The 23,935-nt window shown below is 37.1% G+C and overlaps 2 protein-coding genes across 4 annotated transcripts in view; both read left to right on the top strand.

Moving 5' to 3' along the window:
• Positions 1-2,885: 2,885 nt before the first annotated feature.
• Positions 2,886-23,935, top strand: part of LOC106052972 (sodium- and chloride-dependent glycine transporter 2-like) — a 36,328-nt gene continuing 15,278 nt past the window's right edge. Inside the window, exons 1-3 of one of the 3 annotated variants that reach the window (XM_056027832.1) lie at positions 2,886-2,991; positions 12,090-12,222; positions 21,242-22,801. In XM_056027832.1, the coding sequence (XP_055883807.1) occupies positions 12,175-12,222; positions 21,242-22,801 (1,608 nt within the window). In that variant the 5' untranslated portion in view covers positions 2,886-2,991; positions 12,090-12,174. Of the gene's footprint in view, positions 2,992-3,157; positions 3,693-12,089; positions 12,223-21,241; positions 22,802-23,935 lie in introns of those variants that run through there. The other 2 variants (XR_001215161.2, XM_056027831.1) reach the window with 2 other exon arrangements.
• LOC129925801 (uncharacterized protein PF3D7_1120000-like) lies at positions 8,368-11,733 on the top strand. Its single transcript, XM_056026410.1, has one exon. The coding sequence runs from the start codon at positions 8,368-8,370 to the stop codon at positions 11,731-11,733; it is 3,366 nt and encodes a 1,121-aa protein (XP_055882385.1).

Raw genomic sequence — 23,935 nt, 5'->3', positions numbered from 1 at the left:
TTTTTCATTGATTCATGAGTTGTAATTAAGGCTAAATAAATATAATAATAATCTAAAATAACAATATACCTCATTGTTATATCAACCAAAGGGATAATGACAACTGAGCTCACAGATACCTTCAAGGCCCATAACAAAACAGCACGAGGTAAAGAAATTTTACAAGGAGAATTAGATCAATGACATACATGGTAATTAAAGTGGAGCATGTCTTTCCATCAAGACAAAATTTCAATCATTAAGAGCAACAAAAAGCTAAAACATATCAATACCACTTATCTTATTCATGGTAAACCAGTTACACAGAAGAGAAACTCAAAAAGTATTATGGAATCCCCATACTGATGAAACTATTTAAAAAATCAAACAAAGCATTAGGGTTTATTAAAAGTAATTTCTATAAATCAAATAAGAACATAAAACTAAAATGTTATTTAACCTTGGTTAGGCACATGATAGAGTATGCATCCTCTGTTTTGTACCCTTCAACTCCAGAAAACATTAAAAAACTAGAACAGACACAAAATAGAGCAGTGAGATTCAAAACGAACGAATATTCGCATTTGATTACAGTAACATCTGTCGTAAAATCATTAAATCAAGAGACCCTAAAACCCTGAATCGTGATCTTCAAATTAAAAAAAAAAAAACTAATAAAAATATCTTATCTTCTTATATATTACAGGCGTTACTTCAAAAAAGAACATAATTACTTCCTACGCATTTCATGTATCAATCTGTCACGCATGTTAATCAATGACTTAACCTCTGCTAATATCAGCAAAAAAGGGCAGCAAAGATTACGATTACTAAGAAAACTGTCCTCATTAGCGAAAAGGCCTTGGCTATGTTTTATCACGCTCATATCTGCAATATTTTAAGCATCAGTATCACTGCCTGGTATGGCAATCTGAGCATTAAAAATAAAAATAAACTTTATAGAATCCTAAATGCTGCTGGTAAAATCATTGGCAAAAAACAAACCCCATTTGGGCAGTTGTTTGAGACAAACATCTATAAAAAAGCTAACAAGATCCTCGAAATAAAAAATTGCACTTTGTGTCAGGATTTTGTGATTTTACCATCACAAAAGAGATACAAGACACCGATGGCAAAGACAAACACAAAAACTCTTTTGTTCCCCTGGCAATCAAATCATTAAATAAGAACTATCTGATATAAACTTTGTCACATGTAAATTATGAGTGAGTCTGGTGTGAATGTACACTTTGGTTTCTTATAGTTATAAAGATTATTGTTATTATTATTAATAGTATTAATACTCAGAAAGCACATTCCTTGTTCCATTTGGTAGGACATATTTGTACAAATACTCCTTCGTCCCTAATACTAATAGAGCATGGAATGGGTTGCCTTCTTCAGCAAGAAAACCAATGACTTGGCAGAGTTTAAATCTTTGATTAACATGTATGACTAGATTGACCTAGGGACACGCGTAGGACGTAATCATCTTTTTTAAAGTAACGTCTGTATTTTATAAGATAAGAATGGAAAGTCAGTAATTTATAAGATAGAATAGTATTTGTACAGGTTAGATTGCTGCTAGATAATTTTAAAATTGCAGAGTTCTCCATTGACATTTATTACGACTCAGAAGTAGTTACTTGCCCCTGATACCGCAAAGTTCTCTGAATGTGAACTCTTCTGCTTTACTAGGGGTGTGTTGTTGTTTTTTTTATAGGTCGCCACGCTTCGTTGGTTGTCCTGGTTGAAAATCTGGGAGAGACTTCAAGTCTTCCAGCCTGTGTCATCTTAGTGACCTTTAATGGGGACGAATTGTACACACTGAACACAATTAGTCAGACTGTGTACTGTGTCAATTACAAAATACTGCTAACGATTTTGAAAGAAATAGTGGGTGAAAAGACCTAATAAAAAAAATGGGAGAGGGGGGAGAGAAATGTTATAAAATATGTCAGAACTTAGTTTATTTATTTATTTATTCATATTACTGTTCATGGTTATGAGGGAGTAATTATTTTTCTAATGGCAGGGACAAAATATAAACACTTCCTACTGAAAACGTCTACAGGCCCTCCGAATAGTGTAGTCATTCTGCTTAACAAGTTCTTTCAGAAATGAAGATAATTAAATTACATCGCGGGGCCCTGTGCAAAACGGATTGTCTTGGTAGGGATAAGCATAATGTCAAAATTAAGATTTTGTATTAGAAAAAAACATTCGTCTTTGCTGTAAATTTTTAGTAAATGAAAGTTGGCAATGCCATTGTTTTTTTTTTTGTTTTTTTTTTGTTGTGCGCACGATTAGCACCACAAATGACAATTTCGTCTATTTTTCAGGAGATTTTTTATAGTTTTCAAGAGATTTTAATAATTTCAAGAGATTTCTATGACTTTTCGTACATTTTTGTAATTAGAGGAGATTTCCAGGAGGCCGTTGAAAATGAGGCCACGGAAACTCAACTATTTATATAAGTTATAATGGTTTAATTTAATAATTTACACCTAGAATTAGCACGGGGCCTATGAAAGTGCGGGGCCTGCCCCCGGCCAAATAGGTTAAAGTGGCCTAAGGCCGGCCCTGATCGTAGCCCGTACCTCCTGCAACAGGGCAGGGATGACAGCGGGGAGGGTTTCAGACCAAAAGTCATAGTGTTCAATACGTTATAATAAGCCCCTAAAAGCTTCAATTAGAATCAGTTCTCAAAAACTTTACCAAAACATTCCTTTCCTCTCACAATCGTAAATATGTGAAACAGGAGACTTTGTATTCAGGTATTGTTGTGTTTATAAAGGGCAGCCCTAGCCGTACAATTGGGGTTAGCTAAACCACTCTGCAGTCTGTTACAAAGACTGGCCTAAAGAAACTGTTCTATGCTCTACCTGGCTTGTGTTGAAAACATGAGACTCAAAAATAACAATACCCAAAGAATGTTGTGGGAGACGTCGTTACAGTCAAGTTATCTCCCGTCTTCCTTCCACTCTTTTTTTTTGTCTTTCATTGGAGTTTGTAAGTGAATTATTGCATTGTTTGTAAGTTAATTATTGCATTGTTTGTAAGTTAATTATCGATTTATTGCAGTGTTAATTTTTCATTGGAGTTTGTTAGTTCATTATTACAGTGTCATGTGATAACAGAATTTACAGATCTATATGGACTTTGCTAATACAAGTGTTGTGTGTGTGTGATGCATGAGGGGCGCTGATTAAAAAAATTCTCCTTGACTAGACGTTATTGTTTATAGTAAATGGTAAGCCAATACAAATAAAATGTCCGTTAACACCGATCCAGGAAACGCCTTCCATTGCTATGTGTGTGTGTGTGTGTAAATGAATGGGTCTGACCTCCTTATAACCCGGATATGTTGGAGATGATGACTTCGGGTGACACACATATTTTATAGGAGCAATATTACAGGTATGTGCGTTGTGTTCAATTGGAGACTTGGTTGACAAGGGCACAACTCAATAAGTCTCCCCTTCAAGTCTTCCCGGGAACACATGTGTCCTGAACTCGGCAATAAGTTAACCTCTTGTTTGTTTTATAAACACACAACAAACCATTGGATAAACAATACTCCATTCTAGACGACATTAGTGTAGAGTTACTAATGTAACTTTAATGAACTGTGATAATTAACTAAGCTTTAATCGGCAGGGATGATTCATACTATGTGCTATGTGTGAACAGTAGTTTTCATTGACACAAAGGTACGTTTTACATTTCACTTATTAACAGAACTAGATCTGTATAGTCTGCAAATTAACCCGAGCTTCTATTCTTATAAAAGTAATTAAAATGTAAAAAAAAAAAAAGCTACAATATTACATTATTGTTACGTATTTCTGAATTTTCTGGCTAGATGTATTAGTTGGCACATAAATAAAAACACAGCAAAGAACTTGACGACTAAACTTTCAGTTTCATATAACTTTAATGACTATTAACTCTAACAATTCGTTACTTGAACATGTAGCGTAGAAGACTGTACAATATCTGTCAGTTTACATTTAGCTATACTTCGTTAAAATACATCTCTTCACTTCGTTGCAATTCATCTCTTCTCAACTTATCTCGAGCCGTATTCCACAGAACAGACCAACGACACACTTCCCAGTGTCGCTCCAGGTCTCCTAAAGCTGAACCAAGTCGTACTCAAGTCTACCGAATCAGAGCCGCACACGTCTTACATCGACTGTATCGACTGTAACGGCTCAAGTCCACTGTAGTTCGCTGTATAGACTTTAACGACAGTAGTCCACTCCAGTTAACTCTACCCTAGTTAACTTGCATCGAGTCGTACACATTTCTCTTCCACAGAGCCGCACACGTCTTACATAGTCTGTATCGACTGTAACGGCTCACTCACGACTCCATACGACTGACTTTCACATTAACTTTCTGGCTTATATAGAGTCCCTAATCGCTTCTCCAAAGTTGCACAAACACTCCTAGTATCCTCTGGAATAACATGTCAGGAAACGTCACATCCTGTCTTTATTTATACACGTAGATTCCAGAAAACACTCGCTGCAGTGTCATCAAGTCGGGGTCACACGTAGTGACCTTTATCTGTCACTGTTCATTAGTAACTGTCCCCCTGCTTAGATCTGTTCGTCCCCTGGAACAACACGTGTGGACACGTCACATCCTGTCTTTGTTTGTACATGTAGATTCCAGGGAACACTAGCTGCTGTGTCATCTCGCCGGGGTCATACGTTGACCTCTACCTATCACTGTTCATTTGTAACACTGCCCCCTTCTTAGATCTGTTCGTCCCGAACAGATTCTACTTCATCACGATACTGATGAAATCGATCGACGATCAAGTAGGAAGCTTTGGTGGTTGCCCCCTTCTCAGAGATGTTCTTTCAATCTGGCAGTTGTCCATCTTCTTTCCATAGAAGAATGGGAGCCAAATCCTCATTTTTCAGCAGTTCCTCACAAATGTTTTCATCAATCTTGGTATGGAAACATCGACCTTCAGATGACGACATTGGGCACTCTTGTCGAGAAAATTCATCAGCATTCTAACGAGTTCGTGCTTCACTGGCTGAGTTTTACATTTTCAAGCATCTTTTTACAGATGGGTTAGGGCTTTTTCCAGAGCTTCTTCAGAGATGACCAGGTTCATTATAGTACAGCAATATTCACATGTTCTTCTTACAACAGCAACTGACTTTGGGTTTGTACGATGCCTGTTGGGTTGATCTTCTCGCACAGTTTTATTTGTACAGCTCTATCTCAGATGGTTACTCACTTCACAGTTCTGGCATCTTAAACTAGTTCTGTCCTTCTTGCTTCTGACTTGATTATCGTTCTTCTAAAACCTCTGTTATACTTCATCAAACCTATTCTAATGAGGAATGTTCTTAGATTATTCTTTAGTGGCTTCACACTTTCAACTGATTCGTAAGGCTTTCTTCTTTGGTCTGATGGTTCCGGACATAATCTTTCTAACAACATGGGCTATGGAGTTTCGTTAGTGAAAGGTGGGGGTCTATCAGTGGGAGAAGTGGTGGGCTTGTTTTCTAACAACATGGGCTATGGAGTTTCATCAGTGCAGGTGGGGGGTCTATCAGTAGGAGAAGGGGTGTTCTTGTATCTTGATCTTGTTGGAGCCATCCACGTTGCACTCTGCATGTGTCGCTTTCTCCGCCTCCTCCATTTGATATTTCTTTGGTTGCGTTGATGTCGTTGTCGTTGCCTTGCTTTCTTGTCGATCAATGCTGATGGTAGCCACTTAGCATATAGGAAGGTATTGCATTTCATAGCTGTAGTCATCAAGACTGTTGATCTAACAAGTTGCTTCAGCATTATTCTTCGATGGGTGCTTTGCGAATGAGCTGCAAGTCCACTTGAAGGCAAGTTGTCAAACACGTCATCACCTTCATCCGAGTCTGGAGGACTCGACTGTGGGGCAGGTTGATAACATTCAACGTGCAAAGGTCCATCAACTTCAGCATCAGTTTCTATTGTAATTCCTTGACTAATCACCAGGGCTTCTCACGCCTACCTTGATAGCTGTACAAGCTTCTGTTAAGTCTAGAGCTTGTTGGTGTATTTCTTGGCATTCACAGTCTTCTTGCATAGCTACGTACGTACAGTTCTTGTCAAACGCATGGGTGCAATAATCAAGCTTCGAGTTCCTCTCGTAGACAATGGCAGATAGACAGAAGTCTTTAAGGCCCACAGCAACAGGCTTGGACGCAGACCCAACGTTGTCTTGATCTGTTTGGCTGGTTGAGGTACTCATATCAAGTTTATCTATAGCTAAAGCTTCGGTCAAACTATAGGTCTCTTCTATTGTTTCTTCAGCGGTCTCATTCTGCTTTTCGTTGAAATAGTTACAGCTATCGTCTCTTTTCATTTCTTGTGGGCCACATTCGTTTGGTTTGCTATCACAGTCACAGACAGCACAACCATCACCAGCATCCCTATCGTAATTGTCTGTAACGCCACATTCTTGGTTGGACAATTGTTCGCTGTTCATCAATGGTATAGCTCTTTCATCTGTCGACTCAATCTGATACTGTTGGGTGTTCAGCAGCTCGTTAATCATGATTCTAGTTTGATCTTTTATCGTATAAGTTTGTTCTTCTGTCTTGTTGGGCGTGGAAGCTATTTGTTCATTCTCATTCATGGCTTTGATCAACTGGTTAAGTGAAGAAAATCTGGTGTTGATTTCTGATTCTATCTTCTTAATGCTCTCTTTCACCGAGTTCATTTTGTATTGCAAAGTTCTCAGGAGCTCCATCGTATTAGGTTTGATTTCAAATTGGCAAGTGTCCGGATTCTCATCTTCCTCCAACATGGCTTGTCTGAGACGTGCTGTTAGCGTTTCCTTATTTCCGTTAAGCTGTAGACCTCTTTCTCGAAGCTCTTGTCTAAGTTCTTTCATGTCAAGTTCATTAAGAAGTTTGAGGGAACACATTCTAGCCAGAAAGATCCCACTTCTGACACCAATTGTTACGTATTTCTGAATTTTCTGGCTAGATGTATTAGTTGGCACATAAATAAAAACACAGCAAAGAACTTGACGACTAAACTTTCAGTTTCATATAACTTTAATGACTATTAACTCTAACAATTCGTTACTTGAACATGTAGCGTAGAAGACTGTACAATATCTGTCAGTTTACAGTTAGCTATACTTCGTTGCAATACATCTCTTCACTTCGTTGCAATTCATCTCTTCTCAACTTATCTCGAGCCGTATTCCACAGAACAGACCAACGACACACTTCCCAGTGTCGCTCCAGGTCTCCTAAAGCTGAACCAAGTCGTACTCAAGTCTACCGAATCAGAGCCGCACACGTCTTACATCGACTGTATCGACTGTAACGGCTCAAGTCCACTGTAGTTCGCTGTATAGACTTTAACGACAGTAGTCCACTCCAGTTAACTCTATCCTAGTTAACTTGCATCGAGTCGTACACATTTCTCTTCCACAGAGCCGCACACGTCTTACATAGTCTGTATCGACTGTAACGGCTCACTCACGACTCCATACGACTGACTTTCACATTAACTTTCTGGCTTATATAGAGTCCCTAATCGCTTCTCCAAAGTTGCACAAACACTCCTAGTATCCTCTGGAATAACATGTCAGGAAACGTCACATCCTGTCTTTATTTATACACGTAGATTCCAGAAAACACTCGCTGCAGTGTCATCAAGTCGGGGTCACACGTAGTGACCTTTATCTGTCACTGTTCATTAGTAACTGTCCCCCTGCTTAGATCTGTTCGTCCCCTGGAACAACACGTGTGGACACGTCACATCCTGTCTTTGTTTGTACATGTAGATTCCAGGGAACACTAGCTGCTGTGTCATCTCGCCGGGGCCATACGTTGACCTCTACCTATCACTGTTCATTTGTAACATTATTGTCAAAGTAGGCCTATTTTGAACTTAAAGACAACTAGTTCTTATGTTTTTAATTTCTCAAGCTTTGTTTGAAGATCAAATGGGAGTAAAGTAACAAGATCTAGATCTAGGTGAATGAAGGGGCACTGCTAATAATGAATTGTGTGGATATGACAAACAGTAACTTCTCAGGAATAAGAAAATATATACATTCAAATACATTGTGCTATATCTTTTATTTGTCTTGGCCATTTGAGAATAATGCAATCCAGGATCATTATCAAATTTCTGAAAGTAGAACAAAATGAATTGAAGAGTTATGACGGGTTACTCTTACTGTGTTACTATATACACTTTTGCCAACCTCAAATATAGTGAACCACATTATGATCAGTTATGTTATTTCGAAAGTCTGTCCTTTTGTTTATTAGCAAAACATTTTTTTTTAAATTGGAAATTGGAGTTTGTATATATAGAAACGTAATCTTTCTGGCTCAATACAGCAAATATAAAGCGATGTCGTTAAAGCGAAACTTTAGAGACGATGCGCATCAAAAGAAATCGAGACCACTGAAGTCGTATATCTGTGAACTTAGGTACCCATTACAACAGTTGCCCAAACATCGGCGCAACAGCGTTCCCAACAAGAGGAACTTTAAGAAGCTAAGGCGTGAGGTTTTCACAAACAAGAGGAACTTTAAGAAGCTAAGGCGTGAGGTCTTCACAGACAAGAGGAACTTTAATAAGCTAAGGCGTGAGGTCTTCACAGACAAGAGGAACTTTAAGAAGCTAAGGCGTGAGGTCTTCACAGACAAGAGGAACTTTAAAAAGCTAAGGCGTGAGGTCTTCACAGACAAGAGGAACTTTAAGAAGATAAGGCGTGAGGTCTTCACAAACAAGAGGAACTTTAAGAAGCTAAGGCGTGAGGTCTTCACAAACAAGAGGAACTTTAAGAAGCTAAGGCGTGAGGTCTTCACAAACAAGAGGAACTTTAAGAAGCTAAGGCGTGAGGTCTTCACAAACAAAATGAACTTTAAGAAGCTAAGGCGTGAGGTCTTCACAAACAAAATAAACTTTAAGAAGCTAAGGCGTGAGGTCTTCACAGACAAGAGGAACTTTAAGAAGCTAAGGCGTGAGGTCTTCACAGACAAGAGGAACTTTAAGAAGCTAAGGCGTGAGGTCTTCACAAACAAGAGGAACTTTAAGAAGCTAAGGCGTGAGGTTTTCACAAACAAGAGGAACTTTAAGAAGCTAAGGCGTGAGGTCTTCACAGACAAGAGGAACTTTAATAAGCTAAGGCGTGAGGTCTTCACAGACAAGAGGAACTTTAAGAAGCTAAGGCGTGAGGTCTTCACAGACAAGAGGAACTTTAAAAAGCTAAGGCGTGAGGTCTTCACAAACAAGAGGAACTTTAAGAAGCTAAGGCGTGAGGTCTTCATAAACAAGAGGAACTTTAAGAAGCTAAGGCGTGAGGTCTTCACAAACAAGAGGAACTTTAAGAAGCTAAGGCGTGAGGTCTTCACAGACAAGAGGAACTTTAAGAAGCTAAGGCGTGAGGTCTTCACAAACAAAATGAACTTTAAGAAGCTAAGGCGTGAGGTCTTCACAAACAAAATGAACTTTAAGAAGCTAAGGCGTGAGATCTTCACAGACAAGAGGAACTTTAAGAAGCTAAGGCGTGAGGTCTTCACAGACAAGAGGAACTTTAAGAAGCTAAGGCGTGAGGTCTTCACAAACAAGAGGAACTTTAAGAAGCTAAGGCGTGAGGTCTTCACAAACAAAATGAACTTTAAGAAGCTAAGGCGTGAGGTCTTCACAAACAAAATGAACTTTAAGAAGCTAAGGCGTGAGGTCTTCACAAACAAGAGGAACTTTAAGAAGCTAAGGCGTGAGGTCTTCACAGACAAGAGGAACTTTAATAAGCTAAGGCGTGAGGTCTTCACAGACAAGAGGAACTTTAAAAAGCTAAGGCGTGAGGTCTTCACAGACAAGAGGAACTTTAAGAAGCTAAGGCGTGAGGTCTTCACAAACAAAATGAACTTTAAGAAGCTAAGGCGTGAGGTCTTCACAAACAAAAGAAACTTTAAGAAGCTAAGGCGTGAGGTCTTCACAAACAAAATGAACTTTAAGAAGCTAAGGCGTGAGGTCTTCACAAACAAAATGAACTTTAAGAAGCTAAGGCGTGAGGACTTCACAAACAAAATGAACTTTAAGAAGCTAAGGCGTGAGGTCTTCACAAACAAAAGAAACTTTAAGAAGCTAAGGCGTGAGGTCTTCACAAACAAAAGAAACTTTAAGAAGCTAAGGCGTGAGGTCTTCACAAACAAAAGAAACTTTAAGAAGCTAAGGCGTGAGGTCTTCACAGACAAGAGGAACTTTAAGAAGCTAAGGCGTGAGGTCTTCACAAACAAAAGAAACTTTAAGAAGCTAAGGCGTGAGGTCTTCACAAACAAAATGAACTTTAAGAAGCTAAGGCGTGAGGTCTTCACAAACAAAAGAAACTTTAAGAAGCTAAGGCGTGAGGTCTTCACAAACAAAATGAACTTTAAGAAGCTAAGGCGTGAGGTCTTCACAAACAAAAGAAACTTTAAGAAGCTAAGGCGTGAGGTCTTCACAAACAAAATGAACTTTAAGAAGCTAAGACGTGAGGTCTTCACAAACAAAAGAAACTTTAAGAAGCTAAGGCGTGAGGTCTTCACAAACAAAATGAACTTTAAGAAGCTAAGGCGTGAGGTCTTCACAAACAAAAGAAACTTTAAGAAGCTAAGGCGTGAGGTCTTCACAAACAAAAGAAACTTTAAGAAGCTAAGGCGTGAGGTCTTCACAAACAAAAGAAACTTTAAGAAGCTAAGGCGTGAGGTCTTCACAAACAAAAGAAACTTTAAGAAGCTAAGGCGTGAGGTCTTCACAAACAAAATGAACTTTAAGAAGCTAAGGCGTGAGGTCTTCACAAACAAAAGAAACTTTAAGAAGCTAAGGCGTGAGGTCTTCACAAACAAAATGAACTTTAAGAAGCTAAGGCGTGAGGTCTTCACAAACAAAAGAAACTTTAAGAAGCTAAGGCGTGAGGTCTTCACAAACAAAATGAACTTTAAGAAGCTAAGGCGTGAGGTCTTCACAAACAAAAGAAACTTTAAGAAGCTAAGGCGTGAGGTCTTCACAAACAAAATGAACTTTAAGAAGCTAAGACGTGAGGTCTTCACAAACAAAAGAAACATTAAGAAGCTAAGGCGTGAGGTCTTCACAAACAAAATGAACTTTAAGAAGCTAAGGCGTGAGGTCTTCACAAACAAAAGAAACTTTAAGAAGCTAAGGCGTGAGGTCTTCACAAACAAAATGAACTTTAAGAAGCTAAGGCGTGAGGTCTTCACAAACAAAAGAAACTTTAAGAAGCTAAGGCGTGAGGTCTTCACAAACAAAATGAACTTTAAGAAGCTAAGGCGTGAGGTCTTCACAAACAAAAGAAACTTTAAGAAGCTAAGGCGTGAGGTCTTCACAAACAAAATGAACTTTAAGAAGCTAAGACGTGAGGTCTTCACAAACAAAAGAAACTTTAAGAAGCTAAGGCGTGAGGTCTTCACAAACAAAATGAACTTTAAGAAGCTAAGACGTGAGGTCTTCACAAACAAAAGAAACTTTAAGAAGCTAAGGCGTGAGGTCTTCACAAACAAAAGAAACTTTAAGAAGCTAAGGCGTGAGGTCTTCACAAACAAAATGAACTTTAAGAAGCTAAGACGTGAGGTCTTCACAAACAAAAGAAACTTTAAGAAGATAAGGCGTGAGGTCTTCACAAACAAGACTAACGCCAACAAATCGCGCTGTCCTAGTTCATGTCAACAAACTCTGATGAAAGACATTGTAACAGGCGAACAGTTGTATTAAGTGCGGATACTAAAGAAAAGGAGGGAAAGACAGTGTCGGGTGTGCCAATGCCGTGTAATTTAAGTCATCCCATAGTAAAACTGAAATCGGCAGAAATTGGGGCTCCCGTGAGAAATAGAGTTTTAGCAGTGTGGCCTTCATTTTACTGCTCAGACTAGGCCTACCAATATATTAATCACTAATGTAATAAATTAAGAAGCAACTAGTATGTACGGTTAGCTGTTCCGAACCTAATGTGATAAAGTACATTCCATTGTTCCACCCCTTTAAAGATTAAATCCTTAATGATATTCATGAGCTGATGAGCTTTCAATGTATGAGATTATGAGTGAACATCTTCTATCGCTATTCTCTAGAGATGAACGCAATGTACTGCAAAGCCAGCAAAAGGTAGGCCACTACAGGTGATGCCAATATCGGCTTCTACTTCTTCAGAGACACATGGCGTTAAAGGGTGGCTCCCAGAGCCTTGGAGTCAATCGAAATCCAGTAAGTAGTCTAATTATTTTTTTTTTAAGTTACTAACAGCGTATAATAATGTAATTATCAAATCACTTAATTATTACTCCCTCCATAATTACAATACAATTAGGGTACACAAAGAAATAACCTTAATTTCCAAAATTCAACTTCCACAACATTTAAACGTGATAGTGATGTCCTATATATATATAGTTGAAACTTTGCGCAATTATTCATTGTTGGTGATAACACGTGAATCAATCATAAAATTAACCAATTAGTAAATTAATTAGTGGTAATTAATTACTTTTGTTTTAAATAGAAAAAAAGAAATAAATGTTGCAGTATTAAGAGAAATGGCCATATTTGAGCCATTCTTTTCCATATATAAGTTTGTGTGAATGTGTGTGTGTGTGTTTTTGTTTTCAAAAATGTTTCATATTCTGCTTGTTATTAGTTTAAGCCTCAAAGACAATGGTTCCCTATCCCGATAATAAGGTGCACTGATTAACTAGTCTTATAGCCTGGTTTATAGACTGTCTGTGGTAATATAGGCACCTAATACCTAACCCCAGTTAAACACACACACACATATTTCTAATAATATCTCATCTTACAAGTATTTATATACACATTATCATTGTTGGGAACAAACTATTTTAACATGTTCGACACGCTTCAGTAATTTTATTGTTTTCTTACCGTACCGCTACGAAGTGTAGAAACTATTTATAGTTTGGTTTCTGTGTTACGTAACAGAGCATTCACCTCGTCTTTATGTTTCAGTCGTAGAGCTTTCAAAAGTCTGTAGCCCAGTCAAATTAATACAGAGAGGTTTTTTTGTATTCCAGGCTGCGGAAGGGTTGTAGTTAACTTTTAATATGTATAGTCTTGGTCGGAACTTATTGGTACCAAACTTAGAAATATCAATCAGTAAAAAAGAAAGTACTGCTTTTGTAGGCCTAACTTTGTCTGAAGTCAGAAACGTTTTGCTTCCAACTGTTACGAGCATGTGCCTTTGGGAAATGCTTGAACATGACAATTAAATCTATAAAATGCAATACAGTAGCTAGTCCTGACTGAAACGGTTTGATTAAAGAACAGAAGTAGAACAGAATGAATCCTCCTAGAGCTATGAAACACATCATTTTAACAAGTTATTTACGTTTTTACAATGCAAGTAAGCATAGTCTGTGTCTTACGTCTTATTATGACATTTGACCTAAGAAAGGTTTTTTACTCGGATACCAGGAATGAGAGCTTGACTTTTCACAGACCACTTTCCGGACTTACTTCATCAACTAGTAACTAGATGATAATTTAATCATATCCATTCTTGTGATGCACGGTACCTTCAGCACTGTCTGCGCTCCACCATCCAGACGTTTTAGCGGAGACTTTCTTACACCTTCTCTGCCTGCCATGGGTGTTAGCTACAAAGTGTTAGCTACAAAGTGTTAGCTACAAAGTGTTAGCTACAAAGTGTTAGCTACAAAGTGTTGTGGAGCTTCCAATTAAAAGAGGAAGATTGTGAGAGCTTTTGAAATATATATCCTATAGGCCTAAGGAAAACAAGAGCCCTACGTCAATTTTGTAACGGAGGATGAAGTGACCTTGTTATTTAAAAGAGTAGACGTAACAAAAGCTTGTGGACCAGACAAAATTAGTGGCAAGCTGATCAAGCTATGTGCGGAGCAAATTTCTTCTCTCTTCTGTCATATCTTTAACCAGTCATTGCAAACGTGCGTAATTCCAAACATCTGGAAAACTTCAGAAATCATACCAGTGCCTAAGAAACCAAAAATAGATTGCTTAAATGATTTCCGCCCAGTAGCACTAACACCTATTGTTATGAAATGTTTTGAAAAATATATCCTTAAACAACTTGTAGCAAAAGTCAATAACAGCCTAGACCCTCACCAATTTGCATACAAAGCAGCTAGAGGAGCTGAGGATGCCATTCTATTGCTTTTGGACCAGCTTTATAAGCATCTCGATATACCCAAAACATATGCACGAGTCCTCTTCGTAGATTTCTCCTCGGCTTTCAATACCATACAGCCACATCTAATGATAAACAAACTGAGTAACTTAAATGTAAGCCCTTACTTGCAAGCATGGGTTCTAAACTTTTTAACCCAACGGCCCCAGTATGTTAAAGTCAACAACACCAAATCGTCAACTCGAGTACTATGTACGGGTGCTCCACAAGGTTGTGTACTTTCTCCTGTACTATACACTCTTTACACTAATGACATAAGAAGCATCTATGACTCAGTTAAACTCATTAAATTCGCTGATGATACTGCCATAGTCGGGCTTATTTCAGGAGACGAAACTCAGTATCGAAGCTCGATAGAAGAGTTTACAAACTGGTGCACCGACAACTTTCTAAAACTGAATGTAACAAAAACTAAAGAACTTATAATAGATTTTAGAAAGAAAAAACAAACTATACGTGAACTGCAAATAAACACTACATCTATAGAACAAGTAAAGGCATATAAATATCTAGGCGTTATCATCAACAACAAGCTTTCATGGGAAGACCACCTTGGAACTCTGACAAAGAAAACAGCCCAGCGACTCTTTTTTCTATACAAACTCAACAGTTTTAAATTAAACAAGAAGATCCTTGAGACATTTTACGGCGCGACTGTACAAAATCTGCTAACATACGGAATAAGTTGTTGACAAGGCAACGCCTCATCTAAACTGTTGCAACGTCTAGAAAACATCATTAAAAAAACATCAAAAATTACACTCACAACATTACCACATTTAAAGGAACTTTTTGAACAAACGTGCCTAAGAAAAATCGAAAAAATCTTGGAAGACAACGGCCACCCGCTCCATCAGAACTACGCTAGATCGTCGCGAAGTGGGCGACTGCTGTCAATCAAAACAAGAACGGAGCGGTACAAAAACTCGTTCGTACCTCACTCGGTCAGACTATCACCGCCACTCATTGATCAGGGAACATGAAATGCACCAAGATACCTGTTTGTAGTCGCTGAATGAACTCTTTATGTTGTCTGTTGTATTTATGTGTATTTTTCTGTTGTGTTGTCTTTATATGAGAAACGAGTCCTTGTAATCACAACAAATTTCCGTAAGGATCAATAAAGCAGTCTTAGTCTTAGTCTACTCTTCAGCGAGCAAATCCTTTATGTATGTATATTTGTATATATATTTATAAATTTTATTTCGAAAACGGCTCCAAACGATTTTCTTTAAACTTTCAACGTATATATATATATATATATATATATATATATATATATATATATATATATATATATATATATAAAAACTCTCCACTCATTGGCCACAATGGGAAAACTAAAAATGCCGAAATTCAAAATCCTAGTCTTCACCGAGATTCGAACCCATGACTCAAGCGCAAGCGCAAGCCAAGCGGTTAACCCCTCTGTTACCGCGCCCCCTGGAAAAGGAAGAGCTTAGAAATACTCTCTTTTGAAATACATAGCTTCACCTATATTCTGTACACCAGATTTATTGTACTGCTAGTTACAGGGCGCCCCTGAGCCCACCCAACTCTAATACTCTAGGTACCTGACTTATGTTGGGGAAAGTAAAGGCGCTTGGTCGTTGTGCTGGCCACATGACACCCAGCTCGTTAACCGTTGGCCATAGAAACAGATGACATTAACATCATCAGTTTGTAGCAGATAATATTTTTTTTTTTTGGGTAGGCTAACCTCCCATGCAACCTCTTTGTTAGAAGTCGAAATGAATCGCCATCATCACCGTAGTAATGGAGTATGCCTATTTCAATATTTTGGGAAATTTCCCTCTTGAAAAATAAAAAGTTTATAAATATAAGTACTGTGTACTAGATCTAAATGGCGTCGCCAACATTGCAAAACTAACGAGGGTGTTTTGCTGGGCTACGTTGAATTGGCAATTTAAAAAGTTGGTTTTGTAGGTGCAAATGTGTGAGCTTTTTAATATGCTCTTTTATGTTGGAAGCTTTTACCCATCGGCTACATTCAGTATTTTTAAAAATTAAGATCTAGATCAATGATCTTCAACGGGGGCGCTAGCGCTCCCTGGAGGGCGTTTTCGTGAAATTGGGGGGCGCTGGGAGCTAAAGGGGACGTAGAGATGAAAGGACTAGAGGTGGTCTGAAACAAAACAATTAACACATTTCTTCAAAATTAAAGCTCTTAAACTAAATGTAGACAAATTAGAGTTAGCTGGCTTCTAATTTAAGAACAGAAACAACGTTAGAAATTGAGTTCGGGAATCCCATTTTCCTACTCTTTTGCTGTAATTGGAGGCTATCTTTAGTATTATAGTATTTAGTTCCTGTGTGCGTAAACTTTTTTGGGATTTAATAAATAAACTATGTAATAAGCTTTTTTGATTGTGGTTTATTTTATCTACATATGTTATTGTTTGAGAATTTATAAAAACTAAAATTAAAATTGTTAAAAACTTATGTGAAACACTAAAAAACTTTTTTTGTAAGTGATGAAATATTATGTCAAAATTGTGTACTTATGTATCTTTTTGCGACATATGGGGAACCAACTGTGGTTGGATGCTACGATGGCTTCATAAGCAATAAAGAATAAAGAAAATCCAGATCTATCCATTATTCACCTTGTGAGTTGTGGTACACAGGCAACATCTTTTTAAAATTTTAGCCCACGATTTCAATCCTATTTGAATCTAATTATAGAAATTTCCAATAAAATACAAAACCCATTCCGAAAATAAGCGCATCTTTCAACAAATGATGAGCAATATGTTAAACTCTTATTGTAAACTGAGATTCGCTGGATTACGAAAGGGGGTTGTTATTGATAGTTTTGTCAAGCTCTTAAATACGATTTTGGAATTTTTTTTAGAAACAGGAGGATTCATTGTTTGGGGATGAATTAAAGCAAGCTAAAAAAAAAAGATATGTTTTACTTTGTAGGCATCTAACACAAATGAATGAAACCTACCTCCGACTGCAAGGAAAAAAATTGACTTTCATTGATTAAATTATTTTTTTCTTTTATTGAAATATTAAATCTATTTTAAAGGGTTTTACAATCTCACATAACTTGTTTGTTGACAAATGAATTACTGCCTAAGGACATCAATGTCTATGCAATTCAACTAACAATGCTATTTTAAGAAATGACAAATCGCTTCTAGCATGTAAATAAATTTAAGAATTTAAATATCAATCTATTTCTGATGTTCAAATTGATTTGCAGGGAAAAATAGATTTACAAAATTATGTCTTCAGTACAAAGAATATTAACCTAGGAGGCACAACAGAGATATGGCTACACAGAAATGTTTCTGTAAAATTCCAAAACTGTGGTCGAAAATGGAATTATTTTTTAGATTTTCCATCAACATGCATGGTTAACCTAGATTTAGTGCGTAACAAACTTAATGAGTAAGCAAAGAAATAGACTGGATGTAGTCACTAGAGGAGACTTTGGCTAATTTAAAGCTTGAAATTTCTAATATTGTCAGATTGCAGGAGGCACAAGGTTCCTATCAGCTTAATTTCATTTTGTAGTGAATTCAGCAATAATAGGCCTAATGTTTATATTAAAAATGAAAATAAATGTACAACTAAACTTTAAAATACTAGGCCCTAATATTCAATAATTTACTCGAAAGATTTGAAAGAAATTCATGACAATGAGATTAATTTTTGTGTGTAATCACTGCAAATTATTTGACATTATTTGTGTATAACGATAATAATGGCAATGTCTTCTGTTCCGAAGATTAAGGCTGAGTGCAGTGTTTCACATAACTACGCAAACCCAATTGCAACCTGCATATTTTCCCGCATTTCGTGCAGACAAAGCCGTTGTCCGCGGCATCTATTTAAGCTTTCTATCCGTCTTCTGCGCATATCTTCAATAATGGATTTTCTTTGAATCTAAAATGTTTGTCCCGAAGCCTTTGTGAGAGCTCTGCCAGCTACTTTCCTCTAAGCCAGTTAGGGCGAAATGGCGCCTGAGTGGATCTTTATAACGCTAACGGAGGGCAACTCTGTTACTCAGTTCTACTATAAGCTCGCCAAAGAAGATCGCTTTTGGCATGCGGTCGTCTCCCATGCGGGATAAGTGTTATTGAAAGCTAAAAAATTAATTAATAAATGACATTTTATTTCAATTGGCCTTCCCACACTTCTTTATTAGTACTTTTCATAAAATTAATGAGCTAGCCCCAGTGTTCAAAATACTCTTTCAGGCTTCACTTAACCAGGGCAGAGTACCAAAGGACTGGAAAGAAGCTAATGTCACCCCCCTATTTAAAAAAGGAGAAAAATCTGACCCAGGAAACTACAGACCAGTATCACTTACCAGCATCACATGTAAAATCCTAGAACACATAATATGTAGCAACATCATAAACCACTTAGACAAACATAATGTCCTCACACCATACCAACATGGCTTTAGGAAATATAGATCATGTGAAACACAACTAATAGGACTAATTGATGATTTTTCAAAAGGTTTAGATAATAGTGAACAAATAGATGCTATCTTACTAGATTTTTCTAAGGCTTTTATCTTCTTATCTTATATAATACAGACGTTACTTCAAAAAAGAAGATGATTACGTCCTACGCGTCATGCATTTAGTCATGCATATTAACCAATGACTTAAATTCTGCCAAGTCACTGGTTTTCCTGGCTAGCTCAGGCAACCCATTCCATGCTCTAATAGCACTAGGGAAGAAGGAGTATTTGTACAAATTTGTCCTAGCATATGGGACGAGGAATGTGCCTTTATCTTTGTGTCTTTCAGAGTATTTTATTAAATTTTGTTTTTGTATTTGAAGATTATGGTTCAGTGTTTTATGTATGATTGCTACTTTAATTTTGAGCCTTCTGTCCTGAAGGCTTTCTAAATTTAGTGATTTTACTAAAGGTGTTACTCTAGTCATATGTGAATATTCGTTTGTTATGAATCGCACTGCTCTATTTTGTGTCTGTTCTAGTTTCTTAATGTTTTCTTGAGTTGAGGGGTCCCAAACAGAGGATGCATATTCTATTATTGGCCTAACCAAGGTTAAATAACATTTTAGTTTTATGTTCTTATTTGATTTATAGAAATTTCTTTTAATAAATCCTAATGCTTTGTTTGATTTTTTTGTAGTTTCATCAATATGTGGATTCCATTACAGTTTTTCATTTATTATAACACCTAGGTATTTTGCGTTTTTAGTCTGTGTTACTGGTTTGCCATGAATAAGATAAGTGGAATTAATTTGTTTTAGTTTTTTTGTTACTCTTAACAACTGACATTTTTCTGGGTGGAAAGACATGCTCCAATTTGATTCCCATTTCTGTAATTCATCTAATTCTCTTTGTAAAATATCTGTGTCTTGTGTTGTTTTTATTGTTCTATATATTATGCAATCGTCTGCAAATAATCTGACTTTTGTTCCTGAACTAATGCAATTTGGTAAATCATTTATGTAAATTAAAAATAGTAGTGGACCCAAGACTGTTCCTTGAGGTACACCTGAGTTTACTGTTATCGGTGTTGTCAAAAGCCTTAGAAAAATCTAGTAAGATAGCATCTATTTGTTCACTATTATCTTTTTGACAAAGTTCACCACCATAGTTTGCTTAAAAAATTAAAATATTTCGGCATTAATGGTCCACTGCATCAGTGGATTAAAGACTGTTTGATAGGGAGAGAACAAACTGTAATAATAAATGGCTCTAAATCAACAAAAAAACTAAAACAAATTAATTCCACATATCTTATTCATGGCAAACCAGTAACACAGACTAAAAACGCAAAATAACTAGCTGTTATAATAAATGAAAAACTGTCATGGAATCCACATATTGATAGAACTACAAAAAAAATCAAACAAAGCATTAGGATTTATTAAAAGAAATTTCTATAAATCAAATAAGAACATAAAACTAAAATGTTATTTAACCTTGGTTAGGCCAATAATAGAATATGCATCCTCTGTTTGGGACCCCTCAACTCAAGAAAACATTAAGAAACTAGAACAGACACAAAATAGAGTAGTGCGATTCATAACAAACGAATATTCACATTTGACTAGAGTAACACCTTTAGTAAAATCACTAAATTTAGAAAGCCTTCAGGACAGAAGGCTCAAAAGTAAAGTAGCAATAATACATAAAACACTGAACCATAATCTTCAAATACAAAAACAAAATTTAATAAAATACTCTGAAAGACACAAAGATAAAGGCACATTCCTCGTCCCATATGCTAGGACAAATTTGTACAAATACTCCTTCTTCCCTAGTGCTATTAGAGCATGGAATGGGTTGCCTGAGCTAGCCAGGAAAACCAGTGACTTGGCAGAATTTAAGTCATTGGTTAATATGCATGACTAAATGCATGACGCGTAGGACGTAATCATCTTCTTTTTTGAAGTAACGTCTGTATTATATAAGATAAAGTATCTAGTATTGCGGTATCATAAGGGACGATAAGAACGACAGACACATATAATATGTCTTGATTTGAATGTTTCCTATTTATCTCAACTTGAAATTGAAAGAGATTTTGAGATCTAGGCCTTTAATCGAATATACGAAATGTCGTAGCTTGCAAGAAGAGTCCAGGACGTGAAGCTTGATGTCCTACATGAGCGACACAGATACTGTTGTAATATGCTGGTGTAAGTCTAGCAAGTCTAGCTACTAGATTTCAGTACGGTACACAAGTTGAGCCTTTCCTTTTTTTTTCTTTGTCATTCCTCTCTCGCCCAGCACTATAACTCATTGAGCCACCAGTATGAACATCATCGGGGATCTCACAATTACAAAGTATTAGTAACATCAAACATCTAGTAGGTTACATTTGAAACCCCTCTTATTTTTAAAATGAAATGTAACGTATAGTTTTTCAAAAGTGTCTATGTATTTTATTGAGACACGACAAATACACCCAAACACAACTAACAGTGTTATTGTCATTCCTTTTTCAATTTTGAACAATTTTATTTCACATTTTTTTTTCCTGAAAGAGTTTTTGTTTTTATTTAATTCTGTAACAGGATCAAAGCTATGGGAAACAGAAGACAGGGAAAGATGATGGAGACTTCTACCATAGCTACGATGACATAGACAGCGACTATGACAAGTCTTTTGTTGCTCGCCATCCTAAAGATGAGGCTGACGATGACCGTAGAACATCCGGGTCCAAGAAACCTTTGTCGAATGGTCACGCCGCACCCTTAACAGAGAAAGACAGCAATAGAGAGAAGCCCTCTAATGATAATGACAGAGAATATTTGCCACCTCGGAAAAGAGATTCGCCAAATGGATATTATGACAGAAGGCGTTCACCTCCTAGTGTCAGAGGGCGTTCATCGCCTGACAGAAGGAATTCACCACCTAACAGGGATTATGACAGAAGGCGTTCACCTCCTGACAGAAGGAATTCACCACCTGACAGGGATTATGATAGAAGACATTCACCTCCTGACAGAAGGCATTCACCTCCTGAAAGGGATTATGACAGAAGGCGTTCACCTCCTGACAGAAGGCATTCACCTCCTGACAGGGATTATGACAGAAGGCGTTCACCTCCTGACAGAAGGCATTCACCTCCTAACAGGGATTATGACAAAAGGCGTTCACCTCCTGACAGAAAGAATTCACCACCTGACAGGTATTATGACAGAAGGCGTTCATCTCCTGACAGGGATTATGACAGAAGGCGTTCTCCTTCTAACAGGAATCGTGACAGAATGCGCTCACCATCTGACAGAGATTATAACAGAAAGCATTCCCCATCTGACAGAGATTATGATAGAAGACGTTCACCTTCTGACAGAAATTATGACAGAAGACATTCACCACCTGAAAGAAATTATGACAGAAGGCATTCACCATCTTGTGAAAGAGAGCATTCACCGTTTGGCAGAGATAACTACAGAAGACGATCACCGACTGAAAGAGATAAGAAACGACGTAGATCACCACTTAACAGAAGACATTCACCAACAGAGAGAGATTCTGAAGAATACAAAGACTTTGAAAATAAACTGTCTTCAGATAGTAGTCTCAGCGAGTTAAAACAAGACACTGAAACTGACACCTATGAAGACCCATGGGACACAACACCCAGTAAAGTATCGGATATATTAGAAAATCTGCGGGAAAATCACGATGCCAGTGTTTCTAAAGCCCCAAGAATCCGGTCTTATGAAGATCCTGTGGATTCACTGCTCGAACCAAAGTACCCATCTCTAGCAACAACTAAAGGTAACACTTATGAATCCTATGCTCCAAATTTTCATGGCTTTGATTATCCTGAACCTAAGCAGCCACAGAAAGAAGCAAATAATAATATTGATAAGGATAAAAATGCGAAAGATAAGTACCCATCTCTTGCAACAACTAAAGGTAACACTTATGAATCCTACACTCCAAATTTTCATGGCTTTGATTATACTGAACCCAAACAGCCACAGAAAGAGGCAAATAATAATATTGATAAGGATAAAAATGCGAAAGATAATGACGGCTACATAACTTTAGATTTCGGCGGTTCTGATGATCGAAAACCTTCAAAGTCTAGGAGTAAAAGTAACACACCGTTTTCTTCACAGGTAATTAATTAGACTAGCATCTAGATCTAGATTCTTGAATCAAGACTCTCTTCACCTCTTGTTCTAAATCTAGATTCCAAACTCAGTTTTTATTTTACCTTTATTTTATCCAGTCTATCTGTCAGTACCTGCCCCCCCCCTCCCCAATGAATAACTTGAATAAGTTTGATTGAATATGATTATGATTGAAGAATAAACATGCACACTGTTTAAAATACTTATAAATACTTATGTTTAATATGTATGTATCATCATTTGTTTCAACACCTAGTATCACATCTATATTTACGTTCACAGCTTAATTGCTCATACCCACTGAAGCTTCTATATGTACCATTTGTCCACTTGTCATTATGACATTACTTTTATGAGAGATACACAATAAATAGAGCCATTGTTTGTCTAATACAGTGATGCCCAAAATACGGCCCGCGGGCCAGAGGTGGTTCCATCCAGCCTGCAAACCGTCGGCACAATGTGTAGAAAATCCCCTCCCTTCAAATGAAAAAAAAGGTTGAAAAATGTATCTTTACCTACCTTAGGCCCTCACTTTTTCTTTGATTGATTAATTGGTACCATGACCGTTAACATTTCAACGTTTATGAAATTGGAAAGCCGAAGAAACCACAAGTAGACTCTGAATGTAAAAGCTACCAGGAAAAGTGAAAGTATCTTTACTTTTTTGTGGAACATTGTAATAAGCCAACATATATGATGTGTAAAGAAAGTGTGGCCGTTTTTTTTTTTTCTTTTTTTAAAGATAAAACAATATATAAACGGCATTATAAAACACATTTGACGCCATTCCTGCTTTGAGCTGTGAATAAAGATTGTTAAACTACGTCTAGAGATAGAAGATGAAGGGAATATTTACCAAAAAGAGACCAGAAAATGAGTCGGTGGTAAAGATATCTACAATGATATTTATATTTTAAGTAGAGATGTGAAGTCGTTTTCCGACACGTAAAATGAAAAACAAACTTCAAATATCCCATTAATTAATGTAAGTACTAGGGCCTATTGTTTCAAGTAATTTCATTTCATTTTTGTACCTTTTCGGTCCTTTGGCCCACGACACGAGTGTCGAAAATGAAAATGGCCCGCAGGCCAAATTAAGTTGGGCATCACTGGTCT

This window comes from Biomphalaria glabrata, chromosome 4 (genome assembly GCF_947242115.1).
Source record: "Biomphalaria glabrata chromosome 4, xgBioGlab47.1, whole genome shotgun sequence".
NCBI classification, from domain to species: domain Eukaryota; kingdom Metazoa; phylum Mollusca; class Gastropoda; family Planorbidae; genus Biomphalaria; species Biomphalaria glabrata.
Note: the sequence above shows the minus strand (reverse complement) of the source record. Positions and strands in the feature narration are given on the sequence as shown.

Coding starts and splice junctions, on each gene's coding strand:
- LOC129925801 (XM_056026410.1), top strand. CDS start 8,368: ATGTCGTTAAAGCGAAACTTTAGAGACGATGCGCATCAAAAGAAATCG.